The sequence below is a fragment of the Chelonia mydas genome, chromosome 4 (assembly GCF_015237465.2).
Source record: "Chelonia mydas isolate rCheMyd1 chromosome 4, rCheMyd1.pri.v2, whole genome shotgun sequence".
NCBI lineage: Eukaryota > Metazoa > Chordata > Testudines > Cheloniidae > Chelonia > Chelonia mydas.
This window is the reverse complement of record NC_057852.1, coordinates 68460247-68481139: the sequence shown is the minus strand read 5'-3', so window position 1 is coordinate 68481139 and position 20893 is coordinate 68460247. Positions and strand designations below refer to the sequence as shown.

The 20893-nt window shown below is 39.8% G+C and overlaps 1 protein-coding gene across 11 annotated transcripts in view; it reads left to right on the top strand.

The window, feature by feature from the left end:
* The window catches only part of SPOCK3 (SPARC (osteonectin), cwcv and kazal like domains proteoglycan 3), a 387711-nt gene that overhangs the window by 360707 nt on the left and 6111 nt on the right, over positions 1–20893 (top strand). For 8 of the 11 annotated variants that reach the window (XM_043545939.1, XM_043545941.1, XM_007067045.4 and 5 more), the window contains one exon: positions 14296–14517. The exons of the other annotated variants lie outside the window; for them this stretch is intronic. In XM_043545939.1, coding sequence (XP_043401874.1) covers positions 14296–14517 — 222 coding nt within the window. The remainder of the gene's footprint in view (positions 1–14295; positions 14518–20893) is intronic. 11 annotated transcript variants of the gene reach the window in all.

Genomic DNA, 20893 nt, shown 5'->3' with positions numbered 1-20893 from the left:
TGGATCGGTACTTATGTAGCGTATTATTCACGCACCTGAGCAACATAAGTTATACTGAAGTAACTTGTAGTGTCGACAAGGGGTTAGAAACATGTTCAACTACTTAAATTGTTGTAGTACTTGTGAATCTGAATTGGTTTTAAAAGTAAGAATATCCTGTTTGTTCAGTCCAATGTAGATGAGGTGTAAGCTTTCTCATTTACTAGATTTAATTTAAACAAGTCACTGCAAAGAGAATGATTGGACAAACTCTTTCTGAAGGAATAAGAGAGTCATTAAATATTCAGTCACTTGTAATTTCTCTCCACAAATAAGTTTATGATGCAACAAATGTGTTTTTTATTCCTTAACTAATTACCTAATATAGTGTACCATCTCTGAAAACAGATTACAGAAACTCATACACTGTTACACATGTTGCTCTCCTTTATTTTACTTGCTAGGCAGGAAATGTTTGCAGTGGGTCTGCTTGTTTGGGGACTGAATTACTTTTTTATGTATTTTTAACATTGAAATATGGTTATTTTTTCTTTTTGATTACACTGTGCAGTGAATGAGGCTGACCGGTTGATTCTGCTTTAAATTGTGGCTTTGGGATAACTGAAATATTTCAGATGTGACTTTATTAAGACAACTACATATTTTTTTCTGATATGCTCCTTTAAAAGTTTCAGAGTAACAGCCGTGTTATTCTGTATTCTCAAAAAGAAAAGGAGTACTTGTGGCACCTTAGAGACTAACCAATTTATTTGAGCATAAGCTTTCATGAGCTACAGCTCACTTCATCGGATGCATACTGTGGAAAGTGTAGAAGATCTTTTTATACACACAAGGCATGAAAAAATACCTCCCCCCACCCCACTCTCCTGCTGGTAATAGCTTATCTAAAGTGATCACTCTCCTTACAATATGTATGATAATCAAGTTGGGCCATTTCCAGCACAAATCCAGGTTTTCTTCTCCCCCCCCCCCCCCCCCCGCCCCACACACACAAACCCACTCTCCTGTTCATGCTTTGTGTGTATAAAAAGATCTTCTACACTTTCCACAGTATGCATCTGATGAAGTGAGCTGTAGCTCACGAAAGCTTATGCTCAAATAAATTGGTTAGTCTCTAAGGTGCCACAAGTACTCCTTTAAAAGTTGTTCATTTTGGGGCAAAAGAAGTCATTACAACTCCTGAAGTGATTGGCAATGTTTCTGTAATTTTCAGGATAAATATATACTCTTAACGTCTTATTGGGTTATTTGGTGCTACCTATGTGTTACTCTCTTTGTGCACAAAGACGTGAAGAATGAGATTCATTGAGCATAATAAATCCCTATTAAGAAATCCTTTAGATATGTCAGCTGCTCTGCTTCCTCAAAGGTTAAATTCCTGAATGAAAGATGAAACAGTCCTGACTAAGTCTTTCTAGCAGATGGTCAACGGATTGTGTTAAGTGGACCCAACCTTTTGATCCCCCATGTTTCCAAACCAGCGGGGTCTTCTGGAGTCAGTCTCTAGCTCTGGACCTTTACAGCACACCCTGGGCTGCAGACTCCTGTGTCAAACCCTTCCTTGAGGAGAAGGAGAAGTGGGACTCTGAAATCTAACTGCCTTAGGCCCCAAGACCAGTGCTGAGAGTTCCTATGCCTTCCCAATCTCTTATGTGTACTTCCTTAGAGTTCTACCATCCAGGAACCATGTGACAGTTAAAGCAAGGAATACAGGCTTGGCAAAGGAACATCTTAATCTCTCTCTCTCTCTCACTCACACACACTCTTTACTGTTAGACAGCACAGGCGATACAGACCTATGCAAAATGATAAACATACAATCTCCACTATCACAGTCCTCACCACTCTAGAGAGTTCTTGAAGTAATCAGTGTCCTTGAGGGAAGACAAAGCTCCTTCTGCCCCACCCTGACCCATACACACACACACCACTGCTCCATCTATGTCTTCTGTTTCTGGCAGTGGATTTGCTTTCTTTAGAGCATATCGCTTTTAAGAGCAGTCTGTGGCTCCTTTATCTCTTCTGCTGGGGATTTTCCATTCTCCATTCCCCTTGTTGGCTATTGGGCAAAGTCGTCATAAAAGTCAGTGACTCTGCCAGTCCCACCAGGGTGGAACTATTTGAGGTTGATAGCCCTGTTTCAGCTTCACAGACATAGTTTGTTTTCGCTACAAAATGGAAGTTCTAAACTGCAGTGAAGGTTTCAATCATAAATTCTATTCATAAAACAAAAGCTAATTCATAAGCTGACATAGACATAGCCTCTAAACTGTCAGTAATTAATTAGCTTACTGTGCTGCTATCAAGCTAAAAAAATGGGAGAAGCCCAGATCATTGCTTTTTAATCTATGGTTATGAAATTTTGTTTAGCTGTTGCTTATATTTAAAATGTGATGCTCCTTAGTGGTGTAAACGGAATGCTTTCTAATACTTAAGGGATTTAATTTACAAACTTTGTCTTCCCCAGAATCCAGTTGGTGCCCAGAAAAAAGGGAGGGAATGTCTTAATAGTTCTTTGTATTCAGGTTGTAGTTAGAAGGCCCATTCTGCTAAGCACTGTATACACACACAGTCCCTGCCCTGAGAAGTTTACAGTCTTAATAGACCACATAGATGGAAATAGGGAAATATTATTACCCCCATTTTACAGATGGGGAACAGAGGAAAAATAAGATTCAATCAGATTTTACTGGTTTATTAAAATAGTTTTAATAGACTCTGCTTATTCTTTTATGTATTTATTAATTTTGATGGGGAGCAATGGAAGGGAATTAATGTCCAGCAAGAAATGTAATTCCCAAAATACTTCAGTTAACTGACTGACTGTCTCTGAAGAAGTCCTACTGCAGGCTTTTGTGTTAGACATTGAACGATCACAGGCTGAAGAAGACATGGTGCATCTCCTAATGGCCCTGAAAGACATTAACTACTTGCATGCTGATCTGGTAATTGTTTTGAAGAAATTAGAGAAGATACTAGACATGAAAAAAATCACTTGTCCACTTGGACAGAACTAATGTAGTTAAGTATTTCACTGGGATTTCAGAAGCTGACATACTGACCTTGAAGGAAGATAAAGAAATTGTCAATTTTATCTAACTTTTTTAAACTGTCATTTCAAGAGTCTATTTTGACATTCTTAAGTACTGTGAAAATCCCAGAGAACCCTCTGTGGGAAGAGATACAATTGAGATTGTGCAGACACAAATTAAAGCATTATTTTTACTCCCATCCTTTTTATTATATAAGTGTCATACAGAGCCACACTGAGCAAACAGAGATTTGGAGAATGATTCTTGCCTAACCTGGCTTCATTTTTGAACTTCTGAGATTGGATGATTGCTCTCTATAAGAGAGAAATATTATTTGGAGAAATCACCTTAAGAAAAAAAACCTACACTGCTGAGCTTACTGTATGAGAAAATGCCAAGCACCCTGAACTGTAAAAGAAGTTCTTGGCAAGCTGTAGAATTCAATACATCATGCAATATCCAGCCTGGTGGCAAGTTTCCTGGAAGGAAGAAAGATTCTTTTTTAATGACCTTGTGCATGTGCCAACTTGGTGAAGGGCCAACTGGCCACAGCCGGAGCTAAAAGAAAGAACATGCTTCTGGGCAGGAGTTGGAAAGAAAACCCTCTTTGCTCAAAATTAAAAACCAGAGCAATGAGCATCAGTATGGTTGGCTCAGGTCTGGCTGGATTGAGTCTCTTTTAGAGGGGAAAACTGTCTGAGTTACATCTAGATCTTCCTTTTTCCTTAAAAAAAGAACAGGAGGACTTGTGGCACCTTAGAGACGAACAAATTTATTAGAGCATAAGCTTTCATGGGCTACAGCCCACTTCATCGGATGCATAGAATGGAACATGTAGTTAGATATAGATATATAGATATAGATACAGATAAGTTGGAAGTTACCATACAAACTGTGAGAGGCTAATTAGTTAAGATGAGCTATTACCAGCAGGAGAAAAAAACTTTTGTAGTGATAATCAAGATGTGCCATTTAGACAGTTGACAAGAAGGTGTGAGGATACTTAACTTAAGGAAATAGATTCAATATGTGTAATGACCCAGCCACTCCCAGTCTCTATTCAAACCCAAGTGAATGGTATTTAGTTTGCATATTAATTCAAGCTCAGCAGTTTCTCCTTGGAGTCTGTTTTTGAAGCTTTTCTGTTGCAGAATTGCCACCCTTAAGTCTTTTACTGAGTGGCCAGAGGGATTGAAGTGTTCTCCTACCGGTTTTTGAACGTTAGGATTCCTGATGTCAGATTTGTGTCCATTTATTCTTTTGCACAGAGACTGTCCAGTTTGGCCAATGTATATGGTAGAGGGGCATTGCTGGCACATGATGGTGTATATCACATTGGTAGATGTGCAGGTGAACAAGCCCCTGATGGCTTGGCTAATGTGATTAGGTCCTATGATGGTGTCTCTTGAATAAATATGTGGACAGAGTTGGCATCGGGCTTTGTTGCAAGGATAGGCTCCTGGGTTAGTGTTTTTGTTGTGTGGTGTGTGGTTGCTGGTGAGTATTTGCTTCAGGTTGGGGGGCTGTCTGTAAGTGAGGACTGGTCTGTCTCCCAAGATCTGTGAGAGTGAGGGATCATTTTTCAGAATAGGTTGTAAATCTTTGATGATGCGCTGGAGAGGTTTTAGTTGGGGGCTGAAGGTGACAGCTAGTAGCGTTCTGTTATTTTCTTTGTTGGGCCTGTCCTGTAGTAGGTGACTTCTGGGTACTTTTCTGCCTCTGTCAATCTGTTTTTTCACTTCAGCAGGTGGGTATTGTAGTGTTAAGAATGCTTGATAGAGATCTTGTAGATGTTTGTCTCTGTCTGAGGGATTGGAGCAAATGCGGTTGTATCTTAGAGCTTGGCTGTAGACAATGGATCGTGTGGTGTGGCCTAGATGGAGGCTGGAGGCATGTAGGTAAGTATAGCGATCAGTAGGTTTCTGGTAGAGGGTGGTGTTTATGTGACCATCGCTTATTAGCACAGTAGTGTCCAGGAAATGGACTGCTTGTGTGGATTGGTCTAGGCTGAGGTTGATGGTGGGATGGAAATTGTTGAAATCATGAAATCCATCATAAGTACTCCTGTTCTTTTTGCGGATACAAACTAACATGGCTGCTACTCTGAAACCTTTTTCCTTAGGAGACCTGAACGGTTACTCCTACTCACCAAATGGGTAGTCTGCTGATCCGTACAGTCTCATAACATTGAGCAACTTATGAGCTGGAGGAGCCTCTGAGTAACCAGTCTCAAGGCAGATTTTAGGGTTTTTTTATACAATACATTTTCTATCCTGTTTCCTTGCAAAGGAGCCTTCAAAGTATGGACCAGATGCAAGGGATGAAGGGAACTTGCCATTGTGCTCTATTTTATCAGTAGAAATTATTTCTCTTGGACACGTGTGCTCACTTTTTATGTAAAATGAGGTGTACTCCAAATAATCATCTCACCAACCCTTCCCAAAACCCTGAAGCTAACCTTGTGCATATTGGTGTGATCATAGTGAGCATGAATGTTATGGGCTTTAGGCGAGTGACAGCAAAAGCATGTTCTAGTCCAAAATGCTGCGGCTGGGTCTGCTTGTTAGAATATTCAGACCTCTCCGGGGCTCAATCAGGTTGTAGCTGGTAACATGGAGCAACCTCCCTTGCTGTAGTAGCTGCTGCAAGAGGAACTCCTCTCCTACATCCTCCATTTGTGCTGATAAAAACATGTAGGATGTGTGCTACAGTCTCCATTGCCCACTGCTAGCTATTCCAAGAGAGCCCCGGAGGAGTGGTCCGACCTTCTGCAGTAAGTGGTGCGAGAGTCTTGCAGATGCTGCAGCTTGCCTCTCCGCAGTTTGTAGTAATGCTTTCTATCTAGCTTCATACCTCAAATGGTCTTAATTGGCTTTGAAATCTGTCTACACTGGACAACAGAATAGAGGTCAAATATTTACTGCTGCCACCATTATAGTGGAATCTAATCATGTTTAAGGCACATTTTCACCTCATTAATGCTTTTGCTGGTATTAGGTACCAATCATAAATTCTTGAATCATTAAATAGAGACAAACCAGTAACCTGAACATCTCCACACTTTGTGGCTCAAACACATCCCAAGACAAGATGTATTTCAGCACTAAATGACATTTCTCTGAGATATGGAGGAGAAAATCCCCCTTATGGAATGCCTGAAGAAATTGTCATTTAACATAAGTGCTTTTAGAAATGGTAGTTTTGGTCATCTGATCAGGCAATTTTTGTGCAATAAAAGTTTTTCGCAACTCCATTTTTTCTTTCAAAACATGCCTGCACTATCCTACATAAAGTACTTATTTTTTATTTTCTTAAATTTGTGGCTAATTGATAGCCAATTTAGGGAATTTTTACCAATTCAACACTCAGTTGCTCCCCAAAGCATTTTGTTGCTGTTGACTGTATTCAGCCTGGCATTTCTGAGTTGCAGAGGCTATAGCAGATTTTCCCTTATGTAGCACATTTAATCTTCAGTGCAGATTTTATTTTTTCATTTGTTTCAACTTAACAACATGAAACAATTCTATTGCAAGCTCTAGGGACTGGGCCATGTCATCGATTAAAAACAGAATCCGTAACAATTACAAATAAAAAGGGGGAAACACCACTCTCATAAAGCAATCACTCAGGAAGAAAAACATTGTAGAACAGAAACAGTCTCCCAAACCCACTCAGATTCTCACAAAAACCCCAGACCTAATGAAAGGGAAATTGCCTCTTCTGAATGACCCACGATAATCCAGCATGATGCCACTGGGTCTGGAATTGGACTGACCTATCCAGAGAAGGGAATCAGAGCAACATGAATTACCCCATAGAACTAGTGAGATAAGTGTTATATGATACTATTCAATATCAGTAACGGGTGGTAGAAACTGGCCCTGACTGAAACATTTAAATTTGCCAAATCTTTCTGTATGCTACATTATAGCACCTAAAATTTTTCTCAGTCTTATCTCTGAGACTGGGAATAGGCACTACAATTTTCTGATGGAGTATTTCAAAATTAGGCAATTTTCTAACTATCTCTGATGGTCTATGCTTAGTTTTTCCAAAATCCACTGCATCATAAAACATTATTTCAAATGGTATATTTCAATATTCAACTGTATGTCTATTATATCTTAAATTTCAAAAATATAATGAATATATATTTCTTGGAGCCCAAATGTACTTAGTTTATTCCAATAATGTTTAATAATATCTTCTCTTTAATTGTTTATGATGACCAATTTAAGCATGAACCACAAAACAGCCTCTTTTTAACTCCATCTTTACCCACATATGCACTAAGAAATCACCAGGAAAGGTACATTTTCTACTTAAAGGCTTCAAAGTAAAAAAATGACAAAATTTGCGAAGAACAAGAATCTGTGATGTAATCAGTTGGCAAATTGGTGTGAAACATAATCAAGAAAGAATGAGGGATGATGTTTTTTGAGACAGGGAGTATAGTGTAAATTCATCTGTGATTTAGGAAAGGAGTACTTGTGGCACCTTAGAGACTGACAAATTTATTTGAGCATAAGCTTTCGTGAGCTACAGCTTTTTGTGGATACAGACTAACATGGCTGCTACTCTGAAACCTGTCATCTGTGATTTAGTAATTCATATAGTCTTGAGACCTGTGACAGTGTGTCTTTCAGTGTATTTTGTGTGTTTGCTTCTTTGGGAGAGGATTGGAAGGAGGATAGTAAAATCCAATGAAATGCAGCTAAGCAATTTTATTTCCTCTTGGTCTGTCAAGAAAATGTGGTAGGAATTTGTAGCTTATGCACATTTGGAATCTAATGAATGGAGATTAGAAGCTAGTAATGTGCAACTGATGTCTTTAATGGTTCAAATTTGAGCCTTTCTAGCATTTTTTCAAATACTAATCTTAAAGTTTTGTGTCCCAAGTATTAGTGATCCGTCCTCCAACAAACCCTCTTACAGGACTCCCTCTGCCTTCAGCTCTTCTCTCCCCTGCCATCTCAACTGGCCTCAAGATTCCTCTTTTGATGTCTTTTGGTGTGGTTAGTTACTATTGGCTGTGATCTCACCTACCTGTCTGGTCTGATATTTTCTGGAGCCACATGACCCCCACAACCTCCTCATTGTTGTTCAGGGACACCAAGTGGCTGTTCCCACTCAGCAGCTGTCTTAGGCAGAGACCAAACCCAACTTCAAAAAGTTATTTTGGGCAGAAGAAATCACCATTTTCCATTCATACATGTACGTGTATACACATGCACACAGAGCCAGGACTAGAAACATTCTCTTTCATGTCATGCTCTCGCGATGGACAGAAAACCTTTAGCAACTGAATCCAAGCGATTAAGAAGGGTTTTACACGCAGAGCCAGTGAGGCATCCCTAGTAGTGGAAGCAGGAGTAGCTGTGGTGAGATATTAGTGTCTTGGGGAGTATGTCCTAAGGGATTAATAGTTTAAGGTTCGAAATAGCTTCAAAATCTGAATATTACTAGGTGTCCATCCTTAATTGAAATACTTATTAGTCTTCCAAAACCTAATAAAATAGGAAAGCTGCCCTAGGTGGTTAGGATCATAACTAATTTTGGTCAAACAATATTTGCAAAATAATTTTGACATTTCATAGATCTTGTAAAACATAAATCTTTTAATACTTTGTCATCATTTGCCCACTGTAGTCACAGCTCACCCACCCACATCTCATAAGTAATTGTTTTCTATATTTTCAATTGAAATCTGCTGCTCAGTCTCCACTGAAGTTAGTGCACCAGTAGCAGTAGATTGCATACAGTGGGGAGATTTATATACACAGAGAGCATGAAACAATGGGTGTTACCATACACACTGTAATGAAAGTGATCAGGTAAGGTGAGCTATTACCGGGGGGTGGGGGGGACCTTTTGTAGTGATAATCAAGGTGAGCCATTTCCAGCAGTTGACAAGAACGTCTGAGGAACAGTGGGGGGGGGGGGGAAATAAACATGGGGAAATAGTTTTACTTTGTGTAATGACCCATCCCCTCCCAGTCTTTATTCAAGCCTAAGTTAATTGTATCCAGTTTGCAAATTAATTCCAATTCAGCAGTCTCTCGTTGGAGTCTGTTTTTGAAGTTTTTTTGTTGAAGAATTGCCACTTTTAGGTCTGTAATCGAGTGACCAAAGAGATTGAAGTGTTCACCGACTGGTTTTTGAATGTTATAATACTTGACGCCTGATTTGTGTCCATTTATTCTTTTATGTAGAGACTGTCCACTTTGGCCAATGTACATGGCAGAGGGGCATTGCTGGCACATGATGGCATATATCACATTGGTAGATGTGCAGGTGAACGAGCCTCTGATAGTGTGGCTGATGTGATTAGGCCCTATGATGGTGTCCCCTGAATAGATATGTGGACACAGTTGGCACCGGGCTTCATTGCAAGGATAGGTTCCTTGGTTAGTGGTTCTGTTGTGTGGTGTGTGGTTGCTGGTGAATATTTGCTTCAGGTTGGGGGGCTGTCTGTAAGCAAGGGCTGGCCTGTCTCCCAAGATCTGTGAGAGTGATGGGTCGTCCTTCAGGATAGGTTGTAGATCCTTGATGATGCGTTGGAGAGGTTTTAGTTGGGGGCTGAAGGTGATGGCTAATGGCATTCTGCTATTATCTTTGTTGGGCCTGTCCTGTATTAGGTAACTTCTGGATACTCTTCTGGCTCTGTCAATCTGTTTCTTCACTTCAGCAGGTGGGTATTGTAGTTGTGGTCTCTACTGAAAATAGCAGATGTAGTTGAAGAACAAATGGAGAGATTTGTGAGAGGTGCACTTGATTCTGATGGGATATGCAGCTTTTTCAGCCCAGTCAAGAAATCTGGCATGAAAACATTTGCTGATATGACAAAGAAGATCACATTTAAGTCTGGCAAGGGAGAGACTATCACAACAGCTGTCAGTCCAGAAGTTTTTTTCCTCAGAGCCCTGTGCTGAGTAAGATGCAGAGATGATATTTCAATAGCATCTGTTCTTAGTCACCTAATAGGACTGTGCCTATGTCCCTCTTCCAGTGAGAAGAACAGACAAAGCTGAGTTAGGGCATCCACTGGAAGCTGAAGCTGAAAGAATCCATGAGCTAAGAACATGCAACAAAGAAACCATGTGTATATCAGAGATGCCATAGCTGTAAGACAAATTATGTCTGGAGACAAATTCCACATATTTGATGAATTGGCTGCTGAGTACTTGAGGCAGGCCCTAAAAAAATTTTACGAGGTTTATTTTGTAATCAAAGTTTTTGACAGGTTGACAACAGGAACTCTGTGAAAACTGCAGAAAGACTGAGCCAGACAGGATCTAAAGTCAGATGCAAAGAAATATCAGGTGGCAATCCTGTGCCTCCATGGAAAAAAATTCTAAACATGGCATCCAACAGGCAGTGACTTGTAAAATTCTTTTATGAATATATGGAGCACAACCAACAAAATAGATTTTCTTGCTGCAGGCTTTTCCAATGGTGAAGTAGCAAAGTCCATCACCAGTAGAGGTGTTGAAGGAGCCCAAGACTTGTACAGAACTCAAGAGGAAATGGACACAAGGATCCTTCTGCATTGTATGTGCCTATATGGCTTTTGGTGTCAAAGGAACCAGAGTGATTCGGTCGCCTGATACAGCTGTTTTGGTCTTTGCTGTCCATTACTTTCCAAAAATGGAATCCACAGATAACATGTGGATTGAAACAAGCACCATTTCCAGCACAAGTAACAAGCATCGCTTCATATCTGTGCATGCAATTTGTGATGCACTCCTGACTTTTGCAACATACTTCCTGCTGTACACCCATTAACGAGATGTAACTCAGTATCATCCTGATTTAGTATTAGGAAAAAAAACCCTGAGTTTAATGTTGCCAAAATTAAGTGAGTTTACTGCATCAGAGATCTTGCCAAATTTGAAGAGAGTGATGGACAAAAAAGCAAGGAAGTTGGCAGCACTGCTGTATGACCAGAGTGAGAAAGAAAAGGAGACCCTCTGAGACCTGAATTGCTTGTGCCTCAATCTAACCATCTAAGAGGACAAGTCACTGACTAGACTCCCACCATATGAGGACAGTTTTGAAGAGCATGTCAAAAAAAGATATGACAAACAAAGGTTTTGATGTCTTCACACATAAGTAAATCAGATATTGGATCACTGTTGCAATATGGATGGAAATATGTGGATGATGAACTACTTCCTATATTCTTCAAGGGCCCAACAGCATCTGAACTTCAACAGGATCTTATTTATGCCTGTACCAGGAGAAGTCACTGTGCAATCTTCCCTGTACAGAACTGTGTACATTCCAAGGCAGTGAAGACTGTGGTAACCTATGCAGTCTTGACAGAGGCCATAATGATAACAAGATGATAATGATGTTAACTAGAAATGTCACTGGCATGGTTACATTTCAATGATACCTGTACAAATTTATTATTAAATTAGTTTTATCTTTTTCATTGTTTTATGATGCTCTGAGTTCACAAGAAATCCCATTTTATGTCTTTAAAGAAGACATGGAGTTATTAAACTAACAAAAAGAAAATATTTCAGTGGTCATTTTAATGTGTTGAGAGTGTCATTGTTAATCCCCTGTTTTTATGGTAATGGCACTATTTAACAGCTCCACATCACACCTCATCTTAAAGTACACATAATAATCTTTCAAATTATGTATGATATGCTTGTGTGTAGATGAGATACATTGTCAACAAAATCTTGGTGTCTGCTGCTTGCCTTTTATAGAATCACAGAAATGTTGAACTGGAAGGGATCTCAGTATGTCATCTCGGCCAGTCCCCTGCACCAAGGCAGGACTGAATATTATCTAGACTGTCCTTGGCAGGTGTTTGTCTAACCTGTTCTAAAAAACCTTCAGTGTTGGAGATTCCACAGCCACCCAATATGCTCCAGAGTTTAACCATCCTGACAGGAAGTTTTTCCAATATCCAACCAAAATTCCCTTGCTGCAGTTTAAGCTCATTTCTTCTCTCGTGTCCTCAGTTCTTAAGGAGAACAATTTATCACCCTCCTCTTTTTAACAACCTTTTATGTACTTAAAGAGTGTTACCATGTCCCCCATCAGTCTTCTCTTCTCCAAACTAAACAAACCCATTTTTTAATCTTTCATAGCTCATGTTTTCTAGACCAGTAGTTCTCAACCTTTTCAGACTACTGTACCCCTTACAGATGTCTGATTTGTCTTGTGCACTCACTTAAAAATACTTGCTTACAAAATGAGACAAAAATACAAAACTGTTACTGAAAAATTGCTTACTTACTCATTTTGTCCATATGAAATTTTAGTTTGTACTGACTTCCCTAATGCTTTTTATGTAGCCTGTTGTAAAACTAGGCAAATATCTAGATGAGTTGATGCATCCCTTGGAAGACCTTTGTGTACCACCTGGCTGAGAACCACTTTCTAGACTTGTAATCATTTTTGTTGCTCTCCTCTGGACTTTCTCCAGTTTATCCACATCTTTCCCAAAGTGTGGTGCCCAGAACTGGACACAGTACTCCAGATGAGACTTTATAAGTGCTGAGTAGCGTGGGAGGATTACTTCTTGTGTCTTCCATAAAAAACTCCCTGAATGATGTTCACTTTTTTTTTTGCAGTGGTATTACACTGTTGACTTATATTTAGTTTGTGTTCCACTAGAACCCCCAGATCCTTTCCTGCAGTACTTTATTAACAGTCATTTCCCATTTTGTATTTGTGCAGTTGCTTATTCCTTATTGAATTTCATCCTATTTATTTCAGACCATTTCTCCAGTTTGTCAAGATCATTTTGAATTCTAATCTTGTCCTCCAAAGTATTTATAGCCCATCCCAGCCTGGCATCATCTACAAATTTTATAAATGTTCTTTCTATGCCCTTATTCAAATCATTTATGAAAATATTGAATAGAACTAGACCCAGGACAGATACCTGTGGGACCGCACTTGATATGTCCTCCTAGCTTCAGTGTGAAACACTGATAAATACTCTGAGTTTTGCACCCACCTTATATTAGGTTTGTCTGGCTATATTTCCCACCTTATAGGAGCTCCATCTAAGTTGCATTTCCCTAGTTTGTTTAGGAGGTCACATGAGAAAGTATCAAAAGCCTTACTAAAGTTGAGATATATCACATCTGCTGCTTCCCCACTATCACAAACTTGTTACCCTGTAAAAAGAGGATATTAGGTTGGTTTCACATGATTTATTCTTGACAAATATATGTTAACTGTTACTTATCATCTTATCTTCTGGGTGCTTAAAAATGGATTTGACTATTTGCTCCATTATCTTTCTGGGTACCAAAGTTAAGATGACTGGTCTATAATTCCCTGGGTTGTCCTTATTCTCTTTTGATAAACAGATGCTATATTTGCCCTTTTCCAGTTCTCTGGAATCTCTCTCCACAAGTTTTCAAAGATAATTACTCATGGCGCAGAAACCTCTTCAGACAGTTCCTTAAGCATTTGTCAGACCCTGCCAACTTGGGGCTTATCTACACTTAAAAACCTAAAGTGGCACAGCTTTGCCTCTGCAGCTGTGCTGCTGTAGCACTTCAGTGTAGACACTACCTACGCTGAGGAAATGGGTTCTCCCATCAGCACAGGTAATCCACCTCCCCGAAAGGCGGTAGCTAGGCTGATGGAAGAATTTTTCTATCAACCTGGCACTGTCAACATGGGGAACTTAGGCTGGCTTAACTATGCCAGTCAGGCATAGGGAAGGGAGGAATTAATAAATTGGTTTTTGAGCAAAATTGTTAGTGCATGCTGTTCATAAGTTGTTATAATTTTTGAAGTGTTGCTAAGGATGAGAGTAGCCTTTTAAAGTTTTAATGCGTATCATAGGAAGCAACAAATGGGCTGCAATGAGTTCCACTGAATTTATTCCTTTTTCCTGGTTCTGTGAACATCACAAACCATTTGAGCTCCATTCCCCCGATCTATGATGTCATTAAAATCCCTGAAGAGAATTACTTTTCTGAAAATCACTCTAGATCATTTATTATTCTCCAGTATGTGTTTCCTGTATAAATTTTTTGGGGAAAGGGTCATATTTTTGAACGCTTTGAGCGTGATGGGGGGCCAATTTTAACAGATAAAGTTATCGATTTTTTTTGAGTTAGCATATTACTTAGACATGGGCTGTCAATAACATTCACTATTCATGTACTGAGTCTGTTCCAGTAAAGCCCCGTGACACAGCACTTTCTTCCCTTGGCGGAGTTTAACACCAGCTGTATCTTTTACTGTTATCTGATGTCTTTATATTTTTACCTCTTAGGGTTTGATACCAGCATTTTGCCAATTTGCAAGGACTCCCTTGGCTGGATGTTTAACAGACTTGATACAAACTATGACCTGCTGTTAGACCAGTCAGAGCTTGGAAGCATTTACCTTGACAAGAATGAACAGTGCACCAAGGCATTCTTCAATTCTTGTGACACGTACAAGGACAGTTTGATATCTAACAATGAGTGGTGCTACTGCTTCCAGAGACAGCAAGGTAAAAGATGAGAATAACTTGCAGATGCTGACTGACCTTATTGTACTGTTTTATCTTTCTGGAACATGTTAAAAAATTTAGAGTCAATTACAAGCTCTTAAGTGCTATGCTATGAATTTGTTTAAAGGTTTTGAGCTATTGTGAATATAAAGTGAAAAGGAAAGCTAAAAATCAAGCTGACCTGGAGAAACTTAGCTGAGGTTCAAGAAATTCTAAATAAAATGTAAAAGAGCAATTAATGCTTTGATAGAGGTATTGTTTCTCTCACCAACCTCCACAGAGAGGAAAGGGAAGGACCAAAAGAAAAGGACAAAATTATTAGCATTCATTTTCGCTCTGTTTTTCCCACATTATAAAATTAACTTTTTTTTTTACTTTTTTTATTACTGGGCTATAACATTTTAACTGAAAGAAATTCAATATTATGCATAAAGTTATTTGCATTCATTGGGCCATAAAGCCACTGATTTTCAGGACCTAGCTTAAACTCTTGATAACTTCTTGAAATTCTTTGGCTAAGAAAAGTAGCTCAAAATATCTAGAGGCAGTCCTTTCTTAATTGTCCACGAATGTAAATTAAATCAAACTCAAACAACAATTTTATATCTAAATGACATATTCTATAAGTTAGAAAATAAAAAATGAATTAGAATAAGATTTTTGAAAAGCCTGATCACCGTTTCTTAGCTGAAACGGGACAGAAAATTGACATGCATCCACTGAGCTTCTTATTTGCAAGATGATTTAGGGGGAGGTTTTCAAAGGAACAAATGGCAGTCAGGAACCTAACTGCCACTGAAAGTAAGTTGACAATGCCTTTCAGTGGGACTTTTATTCCTACTCACTGAAGCACTTATGAAAATTTTACCTTATGTGCACAATTGGGTGCCTATGAAAATCCCCCACTTAAGTCCCATTAACGTTCATCATTAGGGCTTAATCCTGACTTCACTGGGAGTTGAAGATGCTTACCATGTTGCACGGTCAGACTTTTTAAACTCTGAATTGTAAATCTGAACAAAAATAAAGACATACTTCTGGGGATATATTTTGGCTGACTGCCTTCTTTCCTATTTAAAACATGCTATCAAATATAAGCATATTGATAACTATCCTGTGTAAAAGGTCAAGATTTCATCTTCCAAACAATCTTTCTTGCTTTATAATAGAACTGTCTCTTTTTTTTTAATTTTTAGAAGTATTGTACTGCTGCTAAAAGCAATGAATGAAGTATCCTCTATCCCAAGTTACTTATTAAAGAACATAACCAGTTCTTTTTAAAGAATACAATTATGTTAGATGAGATCATGAATATCTTGAGGGGTGCAAATTTTTTCAGTTGTCTGAAAAAGTGCAGCCATGTTACAACCTGTAAGATGAAATTTATCGCAAATTTTTGTTCTTCTACCAATTGGTTCTCCTTCCAGTTTTATACTGTGTATATCAGTGGTCCCCAAACTTTATTACTTGCACCCCACCGACCAGTAATAGAATGTGTTTGTCCCCCACCCCCGTCGGGGCCAGGAGCAGAGTCGCAGCTGGGCTGTGGCCGGGAGTCGGTGGTTGGGAGCGGAGCTGCAGCTGGGAACGGGCAGCTGGGAGCGGGAGCCAGGAGCTGGTGGCCAAGAGCCGGGGCTGGGAGCGGGGCCACAGCGGCGGACTGGGGCTGGGGGCAGAGTAGGGCTGGGTGGCACTCCCTTCCCACCCCCTTGTGGGGCCTGGCCTGGGCCTTGCCATGCCCCACTGGATGTTCCTCTGTGCCCCACTGGGGGAGCACACCCCTCTTTTGGGGACCATTGGTGTATATATAAAGCATACTTTTCACCCATTATGTGCAAAGGGCACTTCCATGGGATAGTTACAGTCAGTTTTGTAGTCTACACTCTATAGACACTATGTATAAAAACAACTGCTCAGGATACTGCTAATCAGGGTCTGATGTAAATATACCTTAGTCATAATGATAAAGTTAAAAATGGAGTCAAACCCACCAGCAGCATTTCGTGGAGAGCTCTTTCCCTGTCTCAGAATCCAGCAAAGGGACTGGCCATCACAAGGGTTTATCCTCCTCCCCCATTTTTTCCCCCTCTCTGGCCTGTGATGGCACAACAAGGTACTGATTTAAATGAGATTACATTGCTAGTGTTATCAGCAGCTTGGCTGAGAGTGGGCATAGAATGCCCTCAACACCAGTAATGAGGTGAAATCTCAGTTCTGGCAACTCCTTGAATATTTAGAACACTTCCATGCACCCCTTCCCAAAATTAACACTACCACCAAAACCTGTCTTCTCCTTCCTTTGCCAAACCTAAATATGCATGTCGGGGGGTGGGGGGTGTTACTGTTCTCTTTGTCAGCTATTTGTTATTAGCCCTTTTATGCATAATTGTCTCCCTTTAGCATGAACAAGCCAAACAATCCTCTATTAGTAAATTTCAGTTTTATGCTAAGCCTTGTACTGTATTGATGTTTTTCTTTATTGTTTGGATTGCATAATCTAAATATCTCTCTAATTGTTAATGGTGATAGAATTATTAGGTAGAGAAGATTAATGGTGTCCTTGTAATGTTCATTGAGTAAGTTTCCATTAATAAAAAGTTGTAAATCATGTAGCCAGCTCTCTGTATAAAGCTACCTTTGTAGCTCTTTTCTGTGCAATTTTACAACTCCAAAAAACGGTGTACAGATCTTGATAACTGCTATTGATTGTGTTTAAAGTGAATACAAGAATGCAACCTGTGTAATATATCACAAAGGCTTCAAAGCCTTTATATATATATATAAAGACACAGTTGTTAAAGCTACCATCTATGCAGGAGTCTCACTCCTTGGTCTCAACTTCTTAGTGCAAGTCCGATGGGTTTACCCCAATCCGTAGGATGTTTGGGGGTGTTTCACCCTTGAGGAAAGTAATAACAAAGTAAAGGATGAACTAGCTGTTACTGGCTATTTGCACACCATTTCATGTTGATTATCAACACTGCCTTCCATACATTCCAGTCAGTTCCTTCTTGAGCAGGAAAAGCGCTCCCTGCAGCTGTTTTGCCACATTTACTGTTGCGCCAACACTCCTCTGGATCTCAGTGATGCTTGTCATATCTTTTCTTGATCACACCTCTGCTTCCAAGCCAGGTGGTTTAGTATTTCTGCGGTATTTGTTCTGGGTACTCTGGCATATTTCTGTAGCACTTCAGTGCCTGAGTTTTGTCAGTGCCTTATTGCTTGCCTCTGTGCTTTGGCCCATTTCTTTCTGGGTGTCACAACCGTTTATTTAAGTACTTCAGCACCTGTCTTTAGCACTTATTTTCTTTGTGCTTTGATACCTGCCTTAATGCTTCATTGCGTGCCTTAATGCTGAAGCACCACTAGTTTTTGGCCTTTTCGACATTCTAGTGACTGCTTTTTCTTTTTGCCAGTGCTTCCTCATTGAGGCAGCAGTGTTCTTGGTGCACCAGTACCTGAATCTAGATGCTAGAGTGCCAAAGTTTGTTAGGAACCTCAGATCTCTCCATTGCTGCTTATCTCTTCGGTCTGTTAGCCCGGTGCATCTCTCGATGCATTTATACCTTTTTTCTTTTCTTTTGCAGGATATAGTAAGTAAAGAGGATTCAAGACCATGTAATGTCTTCAAACATAGTCTGTGGTACAGAAGAATGACAAAGACTGAGGTCCATCTTTCTTATGTCATCTTCCTCAGATTGTAGGGCTCTTACATATTTATAGATAGCACTGAAGAAGTGTGATGTGCACCTCAAGCTTTGCTAAGGCACCCAAAAAGATTCCTCCTGTAAGTCCAGCATGAGGTTGGCCTGGAGTGCTTCAAAGGGTAGACCCTGAAAGCTGAAGCCTGACTTGCCCAAGACTATTGAGAAGCAGATTGGAAAGCTAGTGCTACTCATATTGGCACTGGACGAGACCCAGCATCAGTATGCACAACAGAGTGGTCTCACCACCAAAATACCCTGTGTCAACAACAGCGAGGCTCTGCCAAGCATCCACTGACAAGCAGATGTACTTTGAATGAGCTGAAAATCCATACAGGAGACCGAGGCAAGAAGCACAAGGTGTAGGCCAGCAGCTCCTTGATGCACTTCTGTTGAAGCCCCTCCCTCCAGGTGACTCTATAACAGGTCTCCAGATTTCCCATTCCCCCTGCATTAATGCACTTGAAGCAGAGACGGGGGGAAATAGAGAGTCCAGTATAAACTGGGAAATTGGACATAATCTGTCCTGGTCCTCTGCAAGTCCCACAGTACTCACTTTTAAGTATTCCCCTTTCTCTGTGTTGGCAGGGTAGGATCTCTTGGCACATTTGCATGCAAATACCTCAAGGGTCAATACTCTTGGCAAAGGAAGCCCTGGCCTCCACAGGTGCCTCTTGCATTAAAGGCTGCAGCACAGCTAGTGTTAGTGTCTCATGGGGCACTTACCACAATGCAGGCCACTCCACCATCATCCTGTCATCTAGACCACTCCACTGTTTGGATGAGAGCTGGCTGAAGATCAGTGCAATGAGGTCTGTTATTCAGATGAGCAGGACTCATCTGATGCCAAGTTCTTTTCTGTTACAGAGGAGCCCCAGCATAGTGACTGTGCAGGAAATGATCCTACTTTTCCTTAGTTTTTACAGAAGCTAAGACCACTGATTCTGAGTTAAAATCAGTCCAGGAATCTGAGGGAGTGTTGCCTCCCACTCACTGGAACTGACTGGAAGACAAGATGGCAGCATTTACACTCTGCAAGGGTGGCATGTGTCAGCCCATAGGGGCTCAGCTTGAGTTCTACCTTGCTACCACTTTTTTAGGACTAAAAAGCTGTACCTGCTAAGAGAAATCTGTCAGTTTTGTGCTAAGAAGCTAAGACCCAGTAGTGAGAATCCTGCAAGATTATATCTTCAGAGAAGCAGAATTACAGGTAAGTAATTTAGCGATACTGTTACCTTTCATATTGCTTAGTGGTATTTCATATGTTCTAATTATTAATTTTAGATTTATTGCAATAAGTGATGAGGATTATTTAGGCTCAGTACATAATATTAAAACTGCCCCGCATCAGCTTTTGTACGTGTATCTTTGTGTTCCTGATTTAGGATTTTTTCCGTAAAGCACAATACATGCACTTTATTGGGCAAGTTCCTTCTCATTCAGCACATTTCCCATCTTTTTTGGAAGTTGTGTATCACCCTTCTTTTCTTCCATTTACTATTGCCCCCAATATTATCTCAGTTGTATGGGCAGCAGAATATCAAACACTTAAAATAAATGGATGTAACGATATGCAATAACAAGTCTAAGATATAGCAGCTTTTAGCGAAATTAAAAGACATTACTTATAACCTATATTTTACATACTTGTGTATGTTAATGATAATCACTAGATATCTGGACCCTTGTCTTTAAGTCCTAGATGTGGGAAAGAAGCAATTCCTGAAGGGTTATAGTTCAAACTTATATAAAACATGAGGAATAACAATGGTAAAAATGTGCAGTTAAGAGTTGATATCTATAATCAACATGAATGATAGAGGAACTTTTTCTGAAAGATGGTAAATATCTGCAAGGTGCTGAGTAGCTTCAGTTCCCATAAAGACGCTTCTCATAATCAGAAACCATTAAAAATAAATGGCTATATTTTAAAATACAAGATAATGTTCGTCGACTGTTGCTGTAAAGGTAGAAAACATCCCGTGATGATCAGGAGTTGAGCTGGGTTCAGAGTCAGAGAATTTCAATGTTTGATTCCAGAGAAAATACATCCCTTGGACATTCTTTCTTGCACTAAGATCCCTGTGAGCAGCATCTTAGAAGAAGTGGCAGTTTATAGGGATTTTATTCCAAACAGAATCCTTGCATATTTAGGGTGAAATCCTGGCCCACTGACCAGGCAATGGGCAAAACGCCCATTGACCTCAGTGGGGCTAGAATATTAACCACAACCTTTCTAAGCTCATACATATGTATCTTCTTAAAAGACTATTTAAAATGTTATTCGAAATGTAAAGCCAAGGGTAAATACAGCCTGATCTGTATGAGAGGTCACTATTGGATTCCAGTTTGTATTTATTCTGTTAGATCAGATCTCATGAATAATACAAAAGGTCTGCTGATATATCTAGCTTCTATACTACACGTGAGGCTACCCTGTCACTAAATAAGCTAGTATTGATTGAATTTGAGATTTCATAGGATATTGCCTTGGGGACAATCTAGGCTAAAAACATATTCTGTGTCATCTGTCCTACAAGCTCCATTGACCTCAGACTCCATGCCACAAGAATACTACTGATTCAGAAAGGAAAATGCCTCAGCTGTGACTCTGTAATTTCTTATATGGCATATGCAGTGTTCAAAGAAAAGTACTAGCCTTCATTCTCTTT